At 40.5% G+C, this 21,638-nt stretch overlaps 1 protein-coding gene and 1 long non-coding RNA gene across 4 annotated transcripts in view; one reads left to right on the top strand and one right to left on the bottom strand.

The window, feature by feature from the left end:
* The window catches only part of LOC128568624 (uncharacterized), a 40,923-nt gene extending 23,282 nt beyond the window's left edge, over positions 1-17,641 (bottom strand). The window contains exon 1 of the long non-coding RNA XR_008375184.1: positions 17,584-17,641. This is a non-coding gene — a long non-coding RNA (uncharacterized LOC128568624). The remainder of the gene's footprint in view (positions 1-17,583) is intronic.
* The window catches only part of GRAMD2B (GRAM domain containing 2B), a 128,379-nt gene that overhangs the window by 33,706 nt on the left and 73,035 nt on the right, over positions 1-21,638 (top strand). The window contains exon 1 of one of the 3 annotated variants that reach the window (XM_053566315.1): positions 17,742-18,035. The exons of 1 other annotated variant lie outside the window; for it this stretch is intronic. In XM_053566315.1, the coding sequence (XP_053422290.1) occupies positions 17,953-18,035 (83 nt within the window). In that variant the 5' untranslated portion in view covers positions 17,742-17,952. Of the gene's footprint in view, positions 1-17,741; positions 18,036-21,638 lie in introns of those variants that run through there. One more of the 3 variants, XM_053566317.1, reaches the window with a different exon arrangement.

Genomic DNA, 21,638 nt, shown 5'->3' on the forward strand with positions numbered 1-21,638 from the left:
GAAAGAAAAACATATTCTGCATCCCCAGTAATGAATTACAAAATGCCATTTAAAACATAATGCATTTGTAAGTTGGATGTTGGATGAAATATGCAAACAGTCATGATCCTCAAGAGTAGCAAGTTAAGATCTGGGAGGCTCAAGCTCTAATTAAGTCATCATATATTAGTCAAGAAACATTTATTGAGTACTTATGATATGTACTAGGAATAAAGAACTCAACAAAAATGACAATGAACCAGGTTTTACAAAGGTTAGGCTCTCAGGGAAGAGAGAGCAGGGAAAAAATCAACTTAATGTATAAATAAGTATTCAATAAAATTGAATTTTTAGTTGTAATTTTGTACACCAAAACTTCACTATACTGAGTTTTATCTTACTTAAAGGCAATTTATGTCTTCAGAAATAGAATCTGACACACTAAAAGACTTACACTTATTAATATAAGTGTCCAACCTTGGCAAGGGTCAAAAAGATTTTCTAAATATATATATTTATCCCCCATGTTCTGCTAATGAGGAAGAGAACATCTTACAAAGTTCACAGTGGAATAAAAACATCATTTTTCCAAACATTAGATACCGAACAGTATTTGAATCTTAAAATAATAGTGATGAAATCTGTGAGTTTAAAAAAAACAAGGAATCCACAACTTTGCCAAAAGAGAATGGAAGGCTGAAGTCTGATAGCCATGTCCCTATTTTGAAAAAGCTTGTAGCAAAGTTCTACAAACCAAACTTTTGAAAACAATAGTCTGGTGCTATTGAAATGGTGAGGTCAAATTCTCTAAGTGGAAATCAAAAAACAATAGCTACCTTCCCTGAAATCAGGAAATCCCAGTACTGCCCAGCCTCAACACCACCAGAGGAAATGAAATCTTATAGATACACTAGCCCTTTTTGTTATGGCAATATTTGATAGGGGAAATGTCAAGGAAACAAAAAAAGGTTAAAGCCCTTATTTTCCTTGTGGCAGCTAGTGGAGGGAGTTGAAGGTACCATTTTTAATGGAAAAAGCAAGCTGTGGGGGAAAAGCACATATTGGGATTACTTGTTACATTAGGCCAGTTTGCATCAACTACATAATGCCAAGGTAAGAAAGTCCATCCATGCTCATTGTACCTAAAAGGAACAAGAAATAACTAATTCCTAAATGGAATCATGGGCATTGTGACCATCTCTATACTTTCAGATCTCTTAATAAAATGAGGAACACAGGAGGAAAATGCTGGCCTGGAAATCAACAGTCATGATCCTCTAGAGTAGCAAGTTAAGATCTGGGGCAGGGGCTCGAGCTCTATCCTTTCAGGAGTCATTAATGGGAAATATGGAAAATGTGAAACATTTGGAAAGTCATTAACTGGGAAAACAAGACAATCCAGTATGCCTTTGTTCAGTGTCTAGAATTGTTAAGCCCTGATCCTGGCACTGAGGGGAGGAGAGAAAGAGGAATGTATTACAAAGATGTGCAAAACACCATCTCCACGTCAACCGTGCCATTAGCCTATACACCTGTAACCATAAATTCAGAGAGAAGTACTTAAAGAGAGAGAGAGAAGTGTTATGCAGCATTATAACAAAAACTAATTGCCAATCTTCATAAGATACTTTTTACATGTCACACTCCATTCTAAGGGCTCTTTTTAATTCATTTAATTATCACAGCCACTATTACTCTATTCCTTTTTATACTGAGAAAACTAAAGCTCAGAGAGGTTAAATAACATACTGAAGGTCACCCATCTCATAAGTGTCACATAAATGCAGGTCCCACAGGCCTTTCATTTTTTTAAAAAATATTTTAATTTTTAAAATTTTAACTTTTTTTTTTTGAGATGGGGTCTTGCTCTTGCTCAGGCTGGCCTCAAACTTCTCAACTCACGCAATCCACCCACCTCGGCCTCCCCGAGTAGTAGGATTACAGGCATGAGCCACTGCACCTGGCCTCATTTTGTATATTTTTAATTATTGTGTACATGTAATAGTTATGTGTCTTTGTAGGGTACATATGATGTTTTGAAATAGGCATACAAAGTAATAATCAAATCAAGACAATAAGGGTATCTATCACCTTAGGCATTTATCATTTCTTTATGTTAGGAACATTCCACATCAACTCTTTTAGCTATTTTAAAGTACATCTTAACTTACTGTTGATTATAGCCACTTTATTGTGCTATCAAATATTGTTCATTCTACCTAGCTATATTTTTGCACTCATCAAGCATCTTCCCTTTATCCTTCCCTCCCTACTACCCTACCACTTCTCCCACGTCCTTCCCAGCCTCTGATAACCATCATTCTATTTTCTGTCTCCATGAGATCAATTGTATTTAATATTGAGTTCCCACATATGAGTGGAAACATGTGAGACTTGTGTATCTGTGCTTGGCTTATTTCACTTAACATAATGTTCTCCACTTCCACCCATGTTATTGCAAATAACAGAATTCTGTTCTTTTTTGTGGCTAGATATTATTCCATGGTGTATATGCACCGCAATTTCTTTATCCATTCATCTGTGGATGGACACCTAGGTTGATGCCAAATCTTGACTATTGTGAATAGTGCCGCAGTAAACATGGTAGTGCAGGTATCTTTTTGATATACTGAATTCCCCTCCTAGGGATATAAACCCAGCAGCAGGATTGCTGGGTCTATTTTCAGTTTTTTGAGGAAGCTCCACACTGTTCTCCATGGTGGTCGTACTAATTTACATTTCCTCCAACTCGGTAAGAGCATTCCCCTTTTTCCACATCCTCTCCAGCCTGCATTATTGCCTGCCCTTTTTATAAAAACCATTTTAACTGGGGTAAGATGATGTCTCATTGTAGTTTCAATTTGCATTCTCTGATGACTAATAACGTTGAGCATTTTTTCATACACCTGTTGTAGAGGCCACTCACTCATGACTAACTATAATGTAGCATGTGTAAGATTTTAATTCTGACAATGATGGGAGCTGGATAAGGTGAGGAGGAGATACAGCAAGCAATGTAGAAGCAGCTTCTAGGAGGAACTGGTCATGAGTTTTATGTTGCTCCCTAGACCTTATATTCTTATCTCCAAATAAGAGTGATTGATGAGATTGTCTCCAAAATTTCTTTGTATCTTTTAATCACTTTTTAATTTATCTCTGTGGCATCAACCAGAGACAGGACATTATAGGAAAAGAGCAAGCTTTGGAAAAGACAACTACATTATTGGTTATGTGATCTCAAGTGAGTCGTTTGCCTTTTCTGAACCTAAGTTTCTTCATTGGTATAATGAGACAGTACTCATAGGCTTGTTGCAAAGATTAAATAATCTGCGGGAGGCATAGTGCCTGGCACATAGGAAGCATTCAATTAGCTGGGTGGGGTCGCTCACACCCATAATACCAATGATTTGAGAGACTAAGGTGGGAGGATTGCTTGAGGCCAGGAGTTCAATACCAGCCTGGGCAACACAGCAACACCTCACCTTTACAAAAAAGAAAAAAAGAAAATTAGCTGGGTGTGGTGGCACACACCTATAATCCCAACTATTCAGGAGGCTGAGACAAGAGAATTAGTTAGTCTAAGAGTTCAAGGCTGCGGTGAGCTATCATGGCAACAGGGCAGTCCAAAAGCCTAGGCAACAGAGCAAGATGCCATCTCTAGAAACAAAACAAAACAAACAACAATGAAAAAAATACAGGAGGAAGCACTGTTTACTTTCCTCACCCCCCCCTCTTTAATTGCATATAATCTCAATTCTTCAATGTAAGTTCACTTAAGTCTAGTGAATCAGATCATTCTATGGTTTCCCACACATTATTAGAATATTCTTTGAAGACAGATAGAAAGCTATAGATAGGATCTTTGAATGTATCAAAAAAATTTTAATCAGGGATGTTTTTAAGTTGCTTTGCAACTACTTTATATTAAAATACTGTTTTCTAAGCCCAGCACGGTGGCTCACACCTGTAATCCTAGCACTCTGGGAGGCCGAGGCTAGTAGATTGCCGGAGCTCACTCAGCCTAACCCAGAGTGAGACCTTATCTCTAAAAATAGCTGGGCATTGTGGCAGCACCTGTAGTCCCAGCTACTTGGGAGGCTGAGGAAAGAGAATCACTTAAGCCCAAGAGTTTGAGGTTGCTGTGAGCTGTGACTCCACAGCCCTCTACTGAGGGCAACAGAGTGAGACTCTGTCTCAAAATATTAAAAAAAAAAGTAAAATACTGCTTCCTTCTCTTGAATCTTTTGATTACACAATTCAACTGATTTATTAAATAGCCACATGATCAACTGGGAACTAAGTGGTCGAAGATACCTACCATTCATAAACCATGACTAATATAGTCTAATAGTTTTTCAATAGATATTTCATGGGTTATAGAAATCTAAAGAAAATCATAGTTAAGAGGTTAGAATAATGTAATGTACTAAAATAAATAAGTAGCCTGGGCATGGTGGCTCACACTTATAATCCTAGCACTTGGGCAAATCGAGGCCGGTAGATTGCTTGAGCTCAGGAGTTCGAGACCAGCTTCAGCAAGAGTGAGACCCCCATCTCTACTAAAAATAGAAAAGCTGAGGCAAGAGGATCGCTGGAGCCAAGAGTTTGAGGTTGATGGGAGCTGTGATGCCACGGCACTCTATTCAGGGTGACAGCTTGAGACTCCTGTCTCAAAAAAAAAACCAATTAATTAATCAATTAATTAATTTAATGAATGAATTAAAGCAGGCAAAAAAGTCATATCCAAAAACTTTCATCATAATTTGCAGTTTTGTCATCAAAATTACAATAATGAGGATTTATCCATAGAAAAGAATAAATACAGAGACAAAGATCATCTTGGTAGCCAAGAGAAAACAGAGATATTTATGTTGCGGTTTCTTTTTCTGTTACACTGCTATCTCAGAATACATTTTATTACCAGCTGTAGCTAAAGAGATTTGAGGCTTTTCTTTTCTTTTTACTTTTTAAAATTGAGGTTTAACTTACATATATTAAGATGCATACCTCTTAAATGTACACTCCATGAATTTTTACATATATACACACCCGGACCAAGACACAGAACATTTCCAACACCCTTGATAGTCTTCTGCCCCTTCTCAGTCCATACCCCCCAATCACTATCCACACTTCTAAATAGAGCAAGTCATACAAGCAGAAAATCAAAAGAAAAAGTAAAGGAATCCTAAGTCTAATTCTGTTGTGTTTTCTGTTGTGTGCTAGATTTTTTTCATTGCAGAGCCTACTCACTGGAAGTTTTGTAACCATTAGATACCCAAGGCTCTAAGGAATTAGCCAGGGGCTTAAGAGAGGCAGCCTTCAAATTCTTACTGTGGAAGAGTCAGATTACCAGTGATTTTTTTCTTCTAAAGTAAATAAGGTAAAGAAAACATCTGGAGAATGAAGCCAGGTTGTTTGCAACCTCAGTATCAACATTAAGTATGATTCAGTGAGGTTTGAACAAAAATTCTGCTTTGTGGTTAATAAAGTCAAGATAAGTAATAACAATAAATCAACCAGACTCAAACTCTTGATTGGGTCATGACTCTACCAGCTCTGTGTATGTATGCCTCTGATTTTACATCAATGGAGTGTGAGCTTGAGTTGTTTGTCTAGTAATTGTGATAATTTGACATTCTTTTTTTTTTGAGACAGAGTCACTCTTGGCAGAGTGCAGTGGAATCACAGCTCACAGCAACCTCAAACTCTTGGGCTCAAGTGGTCCTCTTGCCTCAGCCTCCCTAGTAGCTGGGACTACAGGACCCACTACAATGTCCAGCTATTTTTTTAGAAATGGGGTCTTGCTCTTGCTTAAGTTGGTTTCGAACTCCTGAGATCAAGCAATCCACCTACCTGGACCTCCCAAGTGCTGGGATTACAGGCATGAGCCGCTGCACCTGGCCATCTTGTATTCATTTGTTTTTATCTTAACCCTTCTGATAAATTTCAAGTGACAGAGAGTAGCCTACTCAGTAACATGGCAATCAGATCCAAGATTTTGGACTGTTAGGTGCTGAAACAATACATTTCAATTTGGTCACTATTATAGATGGGCTATCAGTAAATTTTACAAATAGGCATACCTTTTGAGAATGAAAGGAAACTCTATTACAACTATGCCACAATAGTAGGACTAAAAATCAGGACCATCCCAAGCGAACCGGGACACATAGTCATCCTGTTACAACCCTCCACTCCATTAGTGCTAATACTGATTAACTTTTAAGCCTAATGACCCTTTTACTAGTTAACTTAAAGCTTTTGTAGTGACAAAAACATCTGAGAGAGGAAAACAAACAAGGAGATGTGGGAGATTAAGGCTGAGATACAGCAAGCTAAATATCTCAACATCTCTGATCTAAGGATACAGCCCTAAATCTGACAAGAAGAAACTAGCCTAAATAGGGCTGAAAATGTATAGGAGGGACAGAGGTCCCATCTTGCAAATCTTTAATAACTCTCTTTAGCAAGTGACATAATATTTCACACACTGTGGGCTGCCTTTAAATACTGAGGACTGATGAACTAAGGGAGGGCAATATTCTCAATTTGTTAAAATAATACTCCAGTGGATAATAATGTGGTGATGATGACAACCAATAGTTTATGTGAACTGTGTGCTTACTATGCATCTGCTACACTGTGCTAATTATCTCTTTATATTACACATTATCTCTTTATATTCCTATGATTTTACAAAATAGATGCTACTACTATTCACATTTTCCCCCACAGATGAGGAAATTGAGCCTAACAGAAGGTAAGTCACTTGTCCAAGATAGTAAAATGCAGAATAAGATTCTCAGCTCTGGTTCAGCACCCGTTGCTCAGTGGTTAGGGTGCCAGCCACATGCACTGGGGCTGGTGGGTTTAAACCCAGCCCACTCCCACTAAACAATAATAACAATAACAGAAAAACAAAAAAATAGCTGGGTGTTGTAGCAGATGCCTGTAGTCCCAGCTACATGGGAGGCTGAGGCAAGAGAATTGTTTAAGCTCAAGAGTTTGAGGTTACTGTGAGCTGTGATGCCACAGCACTCTACCAAGAGCGACATAGTGAGACTCTGTTTCAAAAACAAAAAAGATTCTGGGCGGCGCCTGTGGCTCAGTCGGTAAGGCGCCAGCCCCATATACCAAGAGTGGAGGATTCAAATCTGGCCCCGGCCAAACTGCAACCAAAAAATAGCCGGGCGTTGTGGTGGGCACCTGTAGTCCCTGCTACTCAGGAGGCTGAGGCAAGAGAATTGCTTAAGCCCAGGAGTTGGAGCTGTGAGCTATGAGCTGTGTGAGGCCACCGCACTCTACCGAGGGCCAAAAAGTGAAACTCTGTCTCTACAAAAAAAAAAAAAAAAAAATGATTCTCAGCTCAGTCTGACTCCTAACCATTCCCTTATTCTAATTCCCAGTCAGGGCTCTCTCCTTTCCAGGACAACTCACTCAACTAACTCAAACAAGAAGAGTTGTTTCCTGGAAGAATGCCACAGAAATCCAGACAATTCCTTAGATAGCCAAGGGCATAAGAATAATAAACACTGTAGGACCACCTGGGGGGTACAACTGGGCAGTTGAAAACCAAGACTGTTCCCACCAGCTCTCATCACTAGAGTCTTTGTAGTGTCTCCTATAAATTTATGCAACTATGTGTTCAAAATCTGGGGGCTTTGGATTCTGTAAGACCAAATGCTTCCAAAGTCTGAATCACCCTCTGATACGTCTTTTGTTAGGGAGCTTCTTATGTATTTGTTGAAATGGAAAAGATGATTAGTTTTTTTGTTTTGAGACAGAGTCTCACTTTGTAGCACTCGATAGAGGGCCATGGCATCATAGCTCACAGCAACCTCAGACTCTTGAGCTCAAGTGATCCTCTTGCCTCAGCCTCCTGAGGAGCTGGGACTACAGGCACCCACCACAACACCTGGCTATTTTTAGAGACTGGGTGTCACTGTTGCTCAGGGTGGTCTCCAACTCCTGAGCTCAAGCAAGCCACCTGCCTCAGACTCCCAGAGTGCTAGGATTATAGGCGTGACTGCCGCAGCTGGCTGGAATAGATGAATTTTTTTTTTTTTTCAAATGAATAGATGAATTTTTAACTTGATTTCCTTGACCACTACTAAAAATAAAAGCTAAATTTTGATGTTCATTAGTCTGTCATCTTAACACACAGGAAAACTTTCTGTTTTCCTCTGGCATACTCCTAAAAGTAGCAAGTAAGGCAAAAAGCACAGAGCCCTAGATAGGAAGGAAGTAAATGCATTGACCTCGTCAGGCAAACAGATTTCCTTAATTACTCTCTCGTGAAAATTCTTTAAATTTTTTACAATGGGTTTATTCAACATTTCTATGTAAAACATTTTTCCCTCTCACTCCTATAGTTTGTCTATATAGAATGAGAAAAATGTGATATTACTACAGCTATGTGGTCTGTGTCCTTTCCTTAGGGCCAGCAGCTGTGATTTCAGTGCCATTTTCCATTAATAGAATCACATTCCAACACAAAGCACAGAGCGTGGACGCCAGCCCAGTTCTCCGGACTTTCAGCCTAGGGCCTTTTCTAAAAGTTGTATGGATGTGGGTGGGGGGATAGGGCCGAGAGAGCGGCTTGTATGTAACCCCAGCTGAAAAATACAAAGCGTCCAATGGCCAGCCCTTTCCCCTTCTTCCCATTTGATACCACAGTGTTACCGGGCACCAACTTCCAATTGTGATATCAAAACACGACAGTTTTTGACTAAGGTTCTGTGTAGGTATGATTTGTAAGCATGTGTTTATTGTTATGTTTTTCCTACTGGTCTGCAAACTCACAGCAAGCATTGTGCTTATTTATTTTATTTATTTATATCTCCATCACTCAAAATACAGCTGGCACATAAAAGGCATCCAAAAAATATTTGTTGGAAGGAAGGAAGCCAGGAAAGAAGGAAAAGTAGAGAGAAGGAGGGAGGGCAGCAGGGAGGCCAATAGAATTTGCCTCAAATGAATAAGATTTAACCAAAAAGTGAAATTAAAGTAAAAGTGTAGCAACTTAGGAGAAGTAGAAACACTTTCTTATTTGCCTGAGGAACCTTCTGCATTCCCTTCTCTCTTGTTCCTTTCTTCTTTCCTTATTTCAACTGACTTGTTAGAAAAGATTTTTAAGGCTGGGCTCAGTGGCTCACACCTATAATCCTAGCACTCTGGGAGGTCAAGGTGGGGGAATCATCTGAGCTCAGGAGTTCAAGTACAGCCTAAGCAAGAGCAAGACCCCCGTCTCCATTAAAAATAGAAAAAACAGTCAGGCGTTGTGGCAGGTCCCTGTAGTCCCAGCTCCTCGGGAGACTAAGGCAAGAGGATTTCTTGAGCCCACGAGTCTGAGGTTGCTGTGAGCTGTGATGATGCCCTGGCACTCTACCTGGGGCAATGGAATGAGATTCTGTCTCAAAAAAAAGAAAGAAAGAAAAGGAGAAAAAAAAATAAATTTTTTAAAAATTGAATAGTGCTATATAAAGAAATGATTAGAAGGTAACAAAACGCTAATAGGAACTGCCAAATAAAGAAAATGAAGATATATTTTACAAAAGGAAAAGTCAGAATAAACAATAAAAAGCATGCAATGTAAGTGATAGAAAACATGTAATATGCAGAAACTACCTTAACTACAATGAAAAATTCACTGCTTGAGAACGATGTTTCTATTGCCATGCATGAACTGCGTTGTCAAAACATTTCATAGGGAGAAAAACAACATGCCAAATCATGGTGGGAGGAGAGAGAAAGACCAGTCCTAATATTGATGGTGTTACTATTAGTTCCCAAAACAAGGAAAGGAAGTAGCTGTATGAAATGTTTCTCTAAGAAAATACAAGATATTCTTTAACTCTAAATTATTGCCTGTGGATTATAAACAGTGATTCTTGGATTTGCCCCAAACCAAGACCATCAAGGAGTCATGGGACCTTTCTGATCTGTTTGGGGCACTCGCACTCAGCTAGCCAACATGTGACAAATACCATGAGCCCAAGGTTTTCTTTTCTAGGTTGAGAAGGGAGAAGGATTTTGTTACATATCTTTTTCACTCACTTTTTATTTTCCTCTGTAATGTGTAAGAAAGAAAAAAGACCAGTATTCTTCAACATCAGAACACCTCAGGGGGCGGTACCTGTGGCTCAAAGGGGTAGGGTGCCAGCCTCATATGCCGGAGGTGGCGGGTTCAAACCCAGCCCTGGCCAAAAACTGTAAAAAAAGAAAGAAAGGAAACAGTGTTGGTCAGGTTTAGGGGTAGATACACAGATAACTTAATGAAAAGACAGATTTTGAACGTTAGAACATCTCAGGGCAGTTAGAGTTCCAGAGGAGTATGACTAAAAATCAGTGGTTAGAAACACCCAACGAGTCATTGACTCAAAAATATTTATAGCACATCAAACAAGAACCAAGCACTACGGATACAGTGGTGAACATCAAAAACAAGGTCCTTGTTTATGAAAAGATTCCATTCTTGTGGGAGAGGACAGATAAACAAATGGACAGAAAAGGTACTATTCTGTGAGACACCAACCCTCTCCTGCCTCCTTCCACTCCAGCACAGTGGAGAACAGAAGCCTTCTTGCTGTTCCTAAAATGTGCCAAGTTTAGTCTTGCCTGAGGGTCTCTACTTTGCTATTCCCTCTGGCTACCCAGCTTTGCAACCAAATCTTTACATGGCTTCCTGCTCCTCATTCAAAGCTCAGCCAAGATATCACCTCTCAAAGAAGCTTCCCTGATCTGCCCGTGTAAATAGTCCTTTCTCCCTCTTTGGCCTTTTCTATTTTACTTTCTCTGTATCTCTTATCTATTGAAAAGGTGTTATTTATGTACTTTTCCAATTTTAGTCTTTCCCACTAGAATATAAGAGCCACACAGCATGGTTTTGGCTTGTTTTGTTCATTTCCATATCCCAAGCCTTTAGAACAGTGCTGCTAGAAATGTCCATTCTACGCATCCCCAAGGACAAACCATCTACATTCAGACGGCCCAACTATTATCTGCTCTGTGGTTGGTATCTGGTCTCCCCAGATGGCCCCCAGTGAACTATACCTTCTGGAATTCATATCTTACACTGTCTTCTCATCTTGAATCTGGCCCTATGGTTCACCTTTGACCCACAGAATGTAGCATAGGTGAATCTGCCTGACCTCCAATGCTAAAAGAATGCCTTGCAATTAATAAGAAAAGAACAAGTAATCCCATTTCATATGGGCAAGGGACTTGAACAGAAGCGTCTTTGAAGATGATAGGCGCACGGCCTGCAGACATATGAAAAAATGCTCATCATCTTTAATTATCAGAGAAGTGCAAATCAAAACCACTTCAAGATATCATCTAACTCCAGTAAGAGTGGCTCATATGACAAAATCCAAAAACTACAGATGTTGGCGTGGTTGTAGAGAAAAGGGAACACTTCTGCACTGCTGGTGAGAGTGCAAGCTAATACGCCCCTTTTGGAAAGAAGTATGGAGAATACTCAGGGAATCTAAAAGTAGACCTGCCGTTTGGTTCTGCAATTCCTCTACTAGGTGTATATCCAAAAGACCAAAAATCACTTTATAACAAAGATACTTGCACCGGATTGTTTGCTGTCGCTCAATTCATAATAGCCAAGTCATGGAAGAAGCCCAAGTGCCCATTGACCCATGAATGGATTAATAAATAGTGGTATATGTATACGGTGGAACATTATGCAGCCTTAAAAAAGATGGAGACTTGGGTGGTGCCTGTGGCTCAAAGGAGTAGGGCACTGGTCCCATATGCCAGGGGTGGCAGGTTCAAGCCCAGCCCCAGCCAGAAACTGCAAAAAAAAAAAAAAAAAAAAGATGGAGACTTTACCTCTTTCACATTTACATGGATAGAGCTGGAACATATCCTACTTAGTAAAGTATCTCAAGAATGTAAGGAAAATATCCAATGTACTCAGTACTATTATGAAACCAATTTATAATCACTCACACTTTCATATGAAGAATAGATCTCAACTATGGCCCAAGATGAAGGAGGGAGGTGGGGGGGGGAACAGAGAGGGAAGGTCAGATCAAGGGAGAGTGAATGGTGGGATCACACCTATGGTGCATAATGCAAGGGTACATGTCGGATCTATTAGTATAGAGTATAAATGTCTTAACACAATAACTAAGTAAATGAGATTAGGTATATATTAACAAGTGTGATGTAAGCATTACTAATTCTATATGAAATCAGAACATTGTACCCCATAAATGCATTAATGTATACATGATCTATGTGTTTATGATTTAATAAAAAAGAAAATAAAAAGCACATTAAAAAAAAAAAAAGAATGCCTTGCAGATTCTACCTTGGTGTTATAGACATACAGACTGGAGGAAGCCAGCCAACAAGAAAAAAAATCCAACTATACTGAGACTGCCATGCTGAGGAAGTCAAAGCTAGCCACGTGGATTGCCACACAGAGACTGAAAAGCTCAGCTATCCCTCAGCTCTTCTGGTTCTTCCAGCTGAAGCCCCAAACCTGGGAGTAAAAACTTGATCTGGCATATGTATTCAGCTCTTCGAGGCCTCTGTCGGACTGCAAGTGTATTAGAGACAGCAAGTAACAACCATCCAGCTGAGCCTACTCAATTCTCAAACTCATGAAAGGTAATAATTATTATTTTAAGCGAAGAGTGTTGATGTGGTTAGTGAGGCAGCAATAGATCATTGTGAAATGCAATCACCAAAGATAACTCTAGATTCAAACATTTCTTTACTCCACAAACATGATATTCACACCTGAATATGATGGGCTTTCTCCCCAACACACTCTCTTACAAGGTGTATGTAAAAAATATGCATTTTGCACTATTCAACTACAACCCTACAATCACTCCAATAAAAGATTTTGCCCTCATGGGGCCACATCTCTCTCTAGTTCAGGCTCTTCATTGAAAAACGATGGTAGGGGGCAGCGCCTGTGGCTCAAAGGAGTAGGGCACCAGCCCCACATGCTGGAGGTGGTGGGTTCAAACCCAGCCCCGGCCAAAAACTGCAAAAAAAAAAAAAAAAAATTGAAAAAAAAAATAAAATAAAAAAAAAAAAGAAAAACGATGGTGGGCTTTTGGTTTTTTCATTTTGTTTAGTGTGTGGCAGACCTAATAGAAATTAAGACAGTATACCAATAGGTGAAACAGATACAGTGGGAGAGTTCTAATGTAAGCAAGAGAGCCTGTGTGGGGGTAGTAGAAAAAGACAGGGACTGCAGTGAGAAGACCTATGTTTAAGTGTCAGGTCTCCCCTCACAAGACCAAAGAGTTCTGGACTCCCTTGGATCCCAGGGTGAAAACCACAGTCCAGATGGTCTTAGAGGCCTTCCCTTTTCTCATGCTGTGATCTGTAACATTTGCCATATAGAAAATAGACATGTATTTTAAAATTTGGGGATAGATTTTAGTTTATTATTTACGTAGCATCATTTATCTTAATTTTTAAAATGAGTTTTGAACTAGCAGAGTATTTTTAAAAATTTCCTCTGCTTTTTCACTGAGCCAGATTTCACTGAGCCCCTAGTCCAGCAACTCCTTACCAGTCTTGCCTGGTCCTCTCAAAACAAGTGCTAAGTGTTTGCTTCATCTCCAGGGAGAAAAACAGAATATTTCAAACATCCCAATCTACAGTATCACTGGGCTTGGGAAATATTGTTTTAAAATATTTAAAACCAGGGCGGCGCCTGTGGCTCAGTGAGTAGGGCGCCAGCCCCATATGCCGAGGGTGGCGGGTTCAAATCCAGCCCCGGCCAAACGGCAACAACAACAACAAAAAAAATAGCCGAGCGTTGTGGGGGGCGCCTGTAGTCCCAGCTACTCTACTCCGGAGGCTGAGGCAAGAGAATCGCGTAAGCCCAAGAGTTAGAGGTTGCTGTGAGCCATGTGACGCCTCGGCACTCCAAGGGCAGTACCGTGAGACTCGGTCTCTACAAAAAAAAAATATATATATATATTTAAAACCACTCTATTGTTTTTTTTTTAATCTTATTTTCCAAGACCTCCAGGGTAGAAGATTCCAAATTCTACTATAGGTTCCCCTTCGAGTATCAGGTGGTTGTAGTCACTGGGAACTTTTCTTCATATTTGGCAAAACTCATTCAATAAAGATGCCCCTTCTGGTAATTGTTCTAAACTCTCGTTCTTAAAACATTAAAAAAAAAAAAAGTTTTAAAAGTAAGTTCTTCAATGTTGCTCTATGGCTTTCTTCTAAATTCTCAATTTTTTTTTTCTATATTCTCCTTTGGATATTGACCTTAACTGAAAACATGACTAATCTAATAAGAATCCTTGGAATTCTATCTGGCATAGTTATTACAGAGCTTCCAGGCTTCATTTTGATAAGGCCATCAACATCTTCTAAAGTTTGTCATCAGAAAATATGCATGAAATTACAGGCATGTGAAGATACATGACCTATATTGATAGCAGCTATTAAACACTTACCCTGCCACCTGTTATAAATTAGGTAACCATCTGGCCATATGTTGCAAGCAAATTTTTCCACTCAAATCTCCAAACTCACTATTCGGACTTTGCCCCCAAGACTATGGACAGACACACAATATATCTGATCACTGGGGAAAAGAAACCAACTCCTGACCAATATCCTAAGTTATTTGAATAGAAACTCCTACCTCCTTCAAGGTGAAATGTTAGGCATTTCCTACCAAAGCTGTTTCAGTAAGTGGGAAAAAAGTATCACCAGAACTCTTTTTTGATATTAGAAGCAAAAATTTAAATTTACAGAGGCTTGAAGGAGGACAAGTAGTGTCTCTTATTGGTGCAATATCAATATTTTAGGCAGAATTTTATATCTCTGCTTTATCACACAAAGATGATACTTTCCCTAGTGTTTGTCTGCAAATGCCTTTTAAATACTGTATTTCATTTTATTGTGTAATAGCTCCAAGAATAAACAAATTAGGCAGCTATTTGACAGGTGTCTTTTAAACATAAGCAAATGTCAGTAGGTAAAAAAAAATGCAGTGTACTTGCCCCTTTCTAACTCCTCCCACTCTAGGAAAAGGCCATCTGCTATTTTTCACCATCTGCCCCACCTTCCCCCTTAACTGCTCAAGCTCTTTCTCACTTGAAAACCACACAACTGGAAGGCCTCCTCCCATACACTAAAGAACTTTGAACCAGTCCAGCGTATCTGACTGCGTTTTTTTTTTTTTGAGATAAGAGTCTCTCTCTGGAGCCTAGGCTAGAGTGCAAAGGTATCATGATAACTCACAGCAACCTCAAACTCCTGGGCTCAAGCCATTCTCCTGACTCAGCCTCACAAGTAGCGGGGACTACAGGCATAAGCCATGGTGCCCAGCTAATTTGTCTACTTTTAGTAGAGACAGGATCACACTCTTGCTAAGGTTGGTCTCAAACTCCTCTCTCAATTAATCCTACTGCTTAGGCCTCCCAGAGTGCTAGGATTATAGGCACAAGCCACTGCACCCAGCCCTAAGTGTTCTTTAATTGAGCCATAAGCCCATGCCAGGTCATGCTGAACACTTGCCATTATTTACACCAAAGGAGCCCTGACCACAGTTTCTAGACTACCATATGACCCAACAAATCTTCTCCTAGGCATATATCCAAAAGAATTGAAAGCCAGGACTCAAACAGGCATCTGTACACTCATGTTCACAGCAGGACTGTTCACAATAGACAAAGGGTAGAAACAACCCAAATGTCCATCAACAGATGAACAGATAAACAAAATATAGTGTATCTATATAGTGGAATACTACTCAGTCAAAAAAAGGAATAAAATTTTGATCTGTGCCATAAGATGGATGGACCTTGAAAACATTATGCTGAGTGAAATAAGCCAGTCACAAAGGAAAAATACTGTATGATTCCAATTACATGTCTAGAAAACATAAATTCATAGAGACAGAGGCAAAATAGAACTTACCAACTGCTGGAACGAGGCATGGGAAAGGGAATTATTGTTTAATGAGTTTTATGGGAGCCACTGTTTAATGGGAAGTTAGTGTTGAGAATCATGAAGTTTGGGGTATAGATAGTGGTGATGGCAACACTGTGAATGCATTTAATGCAACTGAATTGTACACTTACCAATAATGATAACAATTATGTATATTTTACCACAATAAAAAATTACTTGGGGGTAAAAAGTCAGTCTGGTCTAACCTCCATAATGGTGGCTTGGAGGGCACCTAGGATATGTGGACAGATTCACTATTCAGAATTTGACAACCTCATCTATATTCCAAGCCTGCCCCTGTCCTGAGTAGAGTGAGGATCTAAAAATGAGACCTGGAGGTGAAGGTATCAGGAATGTTCCCAGGAAGATTCAGCTCTGGGCACCAAAGAGACAACTTCCAAGCTTCCAGGCCCCCCAGAGCCTTCCCACTTCCCCTCACCCCAGTATGCTCCACAGGAAGAACATTAATGGTCAGAAAGAAAATAAAGAGGGAGAGACTTGACCAGGCCAGCTCTTTGGAATTTATGTAAACTCTTTTTCTTTTACTTACTTTTCAAGTGTCATGAGAATCACTTTTAGAGCAAGCAGGCTACAAAAAGATGCTTTAGTTCTCTCAGCCTAATGGTAAATACATATTATGATATATGTATTATATATTTTTTATATATTATATGGACAGGGAATAAGGAAACCTTGGAAAGTGGAGTTAGTAATTTCTTCCCCGGTACGCCATGCTCAACTAGTGCTATTTGTAATTGTTCCAAAGTAAAGTCAGGCTTCTGACCATAAGGTGTTTTCTTTTTTTTTTGTAGAAACAGAGTCTCACTTTATGGCCCTCGGTAGAGTGCCGTGGCCTCACACAGCTCACAGCAACCTCCAACTCCTGGGCTTACGCGATTCTCTTGCCTCAGCCTCCCGAGTAGCTGGGACTACAGGCGCCCGCCACAACGCCCGGCTATTTTTTGGTTGCAGTTTGGCCGGGGCCGGGATTGAACCCGCCACCCTCGGTATATGGGGCCGGTGCATCTACCGACTGAGCCACAGGCGCCGCCCGACCATAAGGTTTTATACTAGTTATTCTTCCTCTCAACTACTCCCTGGAGAATTAGTAAACCACCAACACAAACATTATTTGCTACAAGTCAATGTTTAGAACAAAGCCTCTCAAAAATTTGTGGAATGAGTGAATAGATACGTCAAATGAAAAACCTTAGGCAAAACCATCAAGTCAAAATCTCAGCAAAAGGGGGAAGAGTAGGCGTTCCTGGTGTTGGCTGGGCGCACAGCAAGGAAGGTGCTAATGAGATTTTGACGATGGCTTCTCTCCCCTGCCCCCATATTAGTAGGAAGAGTTAACCAGGCAACCACTAAAGGCAACTACTTCATATTACCTTTGTTACTCCCCCATAAAAAATTGAGCAGACTTATTGTTTAAGGACGAAAGGAGTCCTCAATGAGCCAATATCCTGTCTGAATAATTTAGGATGAAGCACAGACCAGCCCACACGATACATCTGTGTGGGAGAAAGCCCCGCTCAGCCGGCTGCCCTGTTTAAAAATTCCCCTGTTACAGTCAGATAGGAAAAAAAAGCCCAATTTATCAGAAGGCTAACTATATTGTCCCTTATTAGGCAAATGCTTCACCTGCTTGGCCAATTAGCTTCCGCTCCCAGAAAGACTAGTTGAACAGGTTTCCATTTTCTCTTCCTCTGCCTCCGGGGCTGGGGAAGGAGGCTGGCCCTTGACTTTGACCCTCCCCTTCCCTCCCCCCCCACCCCCCCGGTCTTTCCACGCCGGGTCGGACCAATCGCGCGGGCTCGGACGTGTCCAGGTCGGCGGCCCCGAGAGCTCGGCGGGCCTGGATGCGCCGGGCGGCGGCGGCGGGCGCGGGGCTGGGCGCGGGGCTGGGCGCGGCGCGGCTCGCTTGGCCTGAGCCCCGGGCTTGGGGCGCCGCGACTCGCAGGGGGATCCCGGGGCGCGGAGGTCGCGAGGTGTCCTCCGCACACTGCCCGGATGACCGAACTACAGCAAGATGTGGAAGACCCAAAGCCTGCGAAAGTGCTCGGGAAGAGAGAGAGCAAAGTTGGCTCAGCCCAGTAAGTATCCCCAGCCGGGACCCGGCCGAGGCGCGGAGAGCGCGCAGTCCCAACTTCTCCCGGGGACGAGTTTCCAGTGGAAGCGAGTTCTGGAACTTTTGCATGGAGGAGCTTGTGGCCTAAACTCCCTCTGTGGCGCCCGGTCTCTCGTTCTCTCTCTCTTTGCCCACCCCCACCCCCCTTTCTCTCTCTTCTTTTTCCTTCCTCAAATTCTGTAGCAGCGAAAACGCACAGGAACATTTCAGGAATTCATTGCAGCTTGCAGTCCGATGGGGTGTGAATTATTTGCCCGAAAGCATGATTGGTGTTTTATTAATTCCCAAGGGAGGTCTGGGGAAACTATTTAAATCCTCGAGCCACGTCAAGAATCGGCTCTAACTTGTATTTCGGCTGCCCTGCTTCTTAACGACGTCGGGGGAGAGTTTGCTGGCTCTGGTTATTAGATGTCGTCTGGTTGTAGCTTCCCGGTGATGTGTTTTTTTATTATTTGATTTAGAGATTGTGGGTCCTCTTCGTTGTCCTCTTTCTTTTCATTCCAGAAAAGAAAGTAATGGAAAACATGAACACACTTTATCTTTCCCTTCAGAGACCCCTAAGTTTGGTTGGCTACCTGACACAAACTTGTTAAATGTGTTTTTTTTTGGGGGGTGGGGGGTTGGGGGGTCAGGGCACACGATAAACGTATAGTAAAAGAAAACACTTCCAATATGAGTTGTTCTCTTTAAAATATTTACGTGCATAATAAGATAATTTGTCCATCGTTGGACCTACAAACTCTTCTCTTTTAACACAGTGAAAACTCAAAATTTTTATTACAAGGATTAACTGTAATGAAACTGATTTATCTTCTGCACTACTTCGGATTTTTTTAAATCGGGAAATATTATGTAATGATTATTCCCATTCTCTTAAAAAGAAAAGAATCTCTCAATATTTGCTCATTGTATCACCACACTATGTCACTATAACATTGATATGAAGATAAATATCTAAATAAGATGTTAAGATAAATACCTGAAGAATCCCATTTTACTTTATGATGTCACAGTACTGGAGTAACTAAAATGATGTGTTGCTGCCAATTTGAAAAGATGCTGAATTCTTTTCACAGTGAAATTTCAACCTCCACTCATTATTTCAGCCTTTAGTCACGATAGCCTTGTCTTATATAAAGAATTTTGTGTGTAAAAGCATTTTCCATCTGTGCGTCTTTTGAAGTCTGGGCTGAAGTTTTGGAAAAACAGCTTTATTAGCTGCTTTGGTTTGTTCTTCCAAAGGCTTTGGTCATATCATCTTCCAGTGTCTCCGCTTTTCTTGGCTGTACTTTGCTTTACTCTCCCCGTATTGTCAACATACCCAGGAATTCTTTAGGATATATAAATGACTGAGAAAAAATTGCTATAGGTAAAACCACCCTACAATGTTTTTTTGTTTTGTCACTCCAAAATAAAATCCTAACTTTATAATAATTCAAATCTAAGGAAAAGATGAACTTTCAAAGAGCACCTGTTTAAATGGCACCGAATCATTCTTTTACTTATTGCTGTGAAGAAGAGGCAATGTGGATAGATTTTTCCCTGTTTTATAGTTGTTGGAAGAGACAGTAATGCCAAATGGCAGAGCAAAGACTAGGACCCCAGGACTTTAAACTCCTAGCCCAAGGCTCATCCAGAGACAGCATTTAGTTCTAGTAAAACAGAATGATTCCAATCTGCCTACCAGCTACCAAGTGTTGCCCTGTTTACATTCTCAGGGGTCTAAATATTCAATTAAGAAGATCGTTTTGTTTGGTTGAAATGTCTCCTGGGATGAGAGACATTCAAACCCCTTGTTTGGGTTGAATGTCTCCTACTTTCAACAAAGCCTGTTAACTCAAAACTCTTTACATGTTGGAAAAATATGTAGAAAATAAGTCCAATCACGTTGAAGCTCAGAGCCCCAACATGGCCCTTCATTTGGAGTGACCAGTTTCACAAATTCATTTCAGTTCAGCAAACAATGGAATATCTACTTATTTAATAATGATGGGCAGGATAAATGTGATTTTATATTGGCCCTTCTGGAACTCCAAGAGCAGGATAAGTGGGGAAGACAGAAATGTATACAACAGTACTTCAAGGCACACAGTGGCCATTGCCACATTAAACACACAGAAAAGATTCTATAAAAAGTTTGACCTATAATTGAATCTGCTGGTAAGATGTTTACCTATTTGGCAGTCTTCAGTTAACATCTGTTGGTTTTGTTGGTTTGTTTTTCCCTACAAAGTATTTTCTAAGCCTACTGCAGTCTCTTCTGATTCAGTCTAAGATTTCAGTTGCTGTCTTCTGAGCTCTTAAACGCTTGCTTTGGTATAGGCATGAGGGTAATTTAAAAGGGATGGAAGGAGTATGACACCATCATGATCGGCTGAAGTGATAATTCCATATTAAAATCATTTTAGGTTGCCAGATTTTTATGCTTAGAAACCTAGTCTGACTTGTCCGTTTTGAACTTTATAACTTGAATTATCACTAAGTTCAAAGTCTTGTCCAGGTGTCCCAGTAGACACATCTTGCAAGAGTATTAGAATGGCTTGCTCCTCTCCGTTTCCTGGCTTCTATAGCTGCACCCACGTAGTCTTCTTCACTGAGAACCTAGCCTCCTAGATGATGACAGCTGGCATTTACTGAGAATGCCTACTATGTGGCAGGGACTGTGCTCCACCCTTCACTTGCATTTGTACACAGAATAAGGTAGGTAAAATGGTTACCTCCACTGTGCAAACAAGAAACTAAAGCTCTGAGATGTTAAGCAGCGAGGCAGAGGCACACAGTTCATAAGACAGCAGCTCCAATTCAAGCCCAGGTCTCCTAACTCTACATCCTGAATTTGTAACCACTGCCTTATAATTTATCTCGATTCTTCTGCTCCAGACTCTATGATGGCCCTCCAGGGCCTACTTTAAAAAACAGGTTCCTCTGCCAGGATTTCGAGATCCTCACTGATCTGGACACACACAGACCATCGAAACCTCACATCTTTTTTAGCCAAACAATCATACTAGCAGCCCTATACTAGCATGTAAAGAAGTAATCTGCAGCTCTCCCATGTTCACAGCAGCATTATACACATTAACCTAGGTATGGAATCGGCCTCGGTGCCCATCATCAGATGAATAGGTAAAGAAAATGTGGTATATATACACAATGGAATACTATTCAGCCTTAAAGAAGGAGACCCTGTCATCTGTGACATGGACGAACCTGAGGGACATTATGCTAAGTGAAATAAGCCAGTCACAGAAAAATAAATACCATGTGATCTCACTTACATGTAGAATCTGAAAAAGTCAAGCTCCATATAAGCAGAGAGTAGATTGGTGGTTGCCAGGGGGAAGAGGGGTGGGGAGGGAGAGAACAGGGAGTTGTTGATTAAAGAGTACAAAGTTTCAGATGGCCAGGAGAAGTAAGTATTGCAAGCTAGTCCACAACAGGGTGACCATAGTCAGTAATAATAGATACTTTAAAATAACTAGGAGAGTAAATTTCAAACGGCTTACTAAAAAAAAAAAAAAGTAATTAAGGGGACAGATATGTTAATTAACTTGATTTAATCATGTTG

This window comes from Nycticebus coucang, chromosome 17 (genome assembly GCF_027406575.1).
Source record: "Nycticebus coucang isolate mNycCou1 chromosome 17, mNycCou1.pri, whole genome shotgun sequence".
In the NCBI taxonomy this organism is placed as follows: Eukaryota; Metazoa; Chordata; class Mammalia; order Primates; family Lorisidae; genus Nycticebus; species Nycticebus coucang.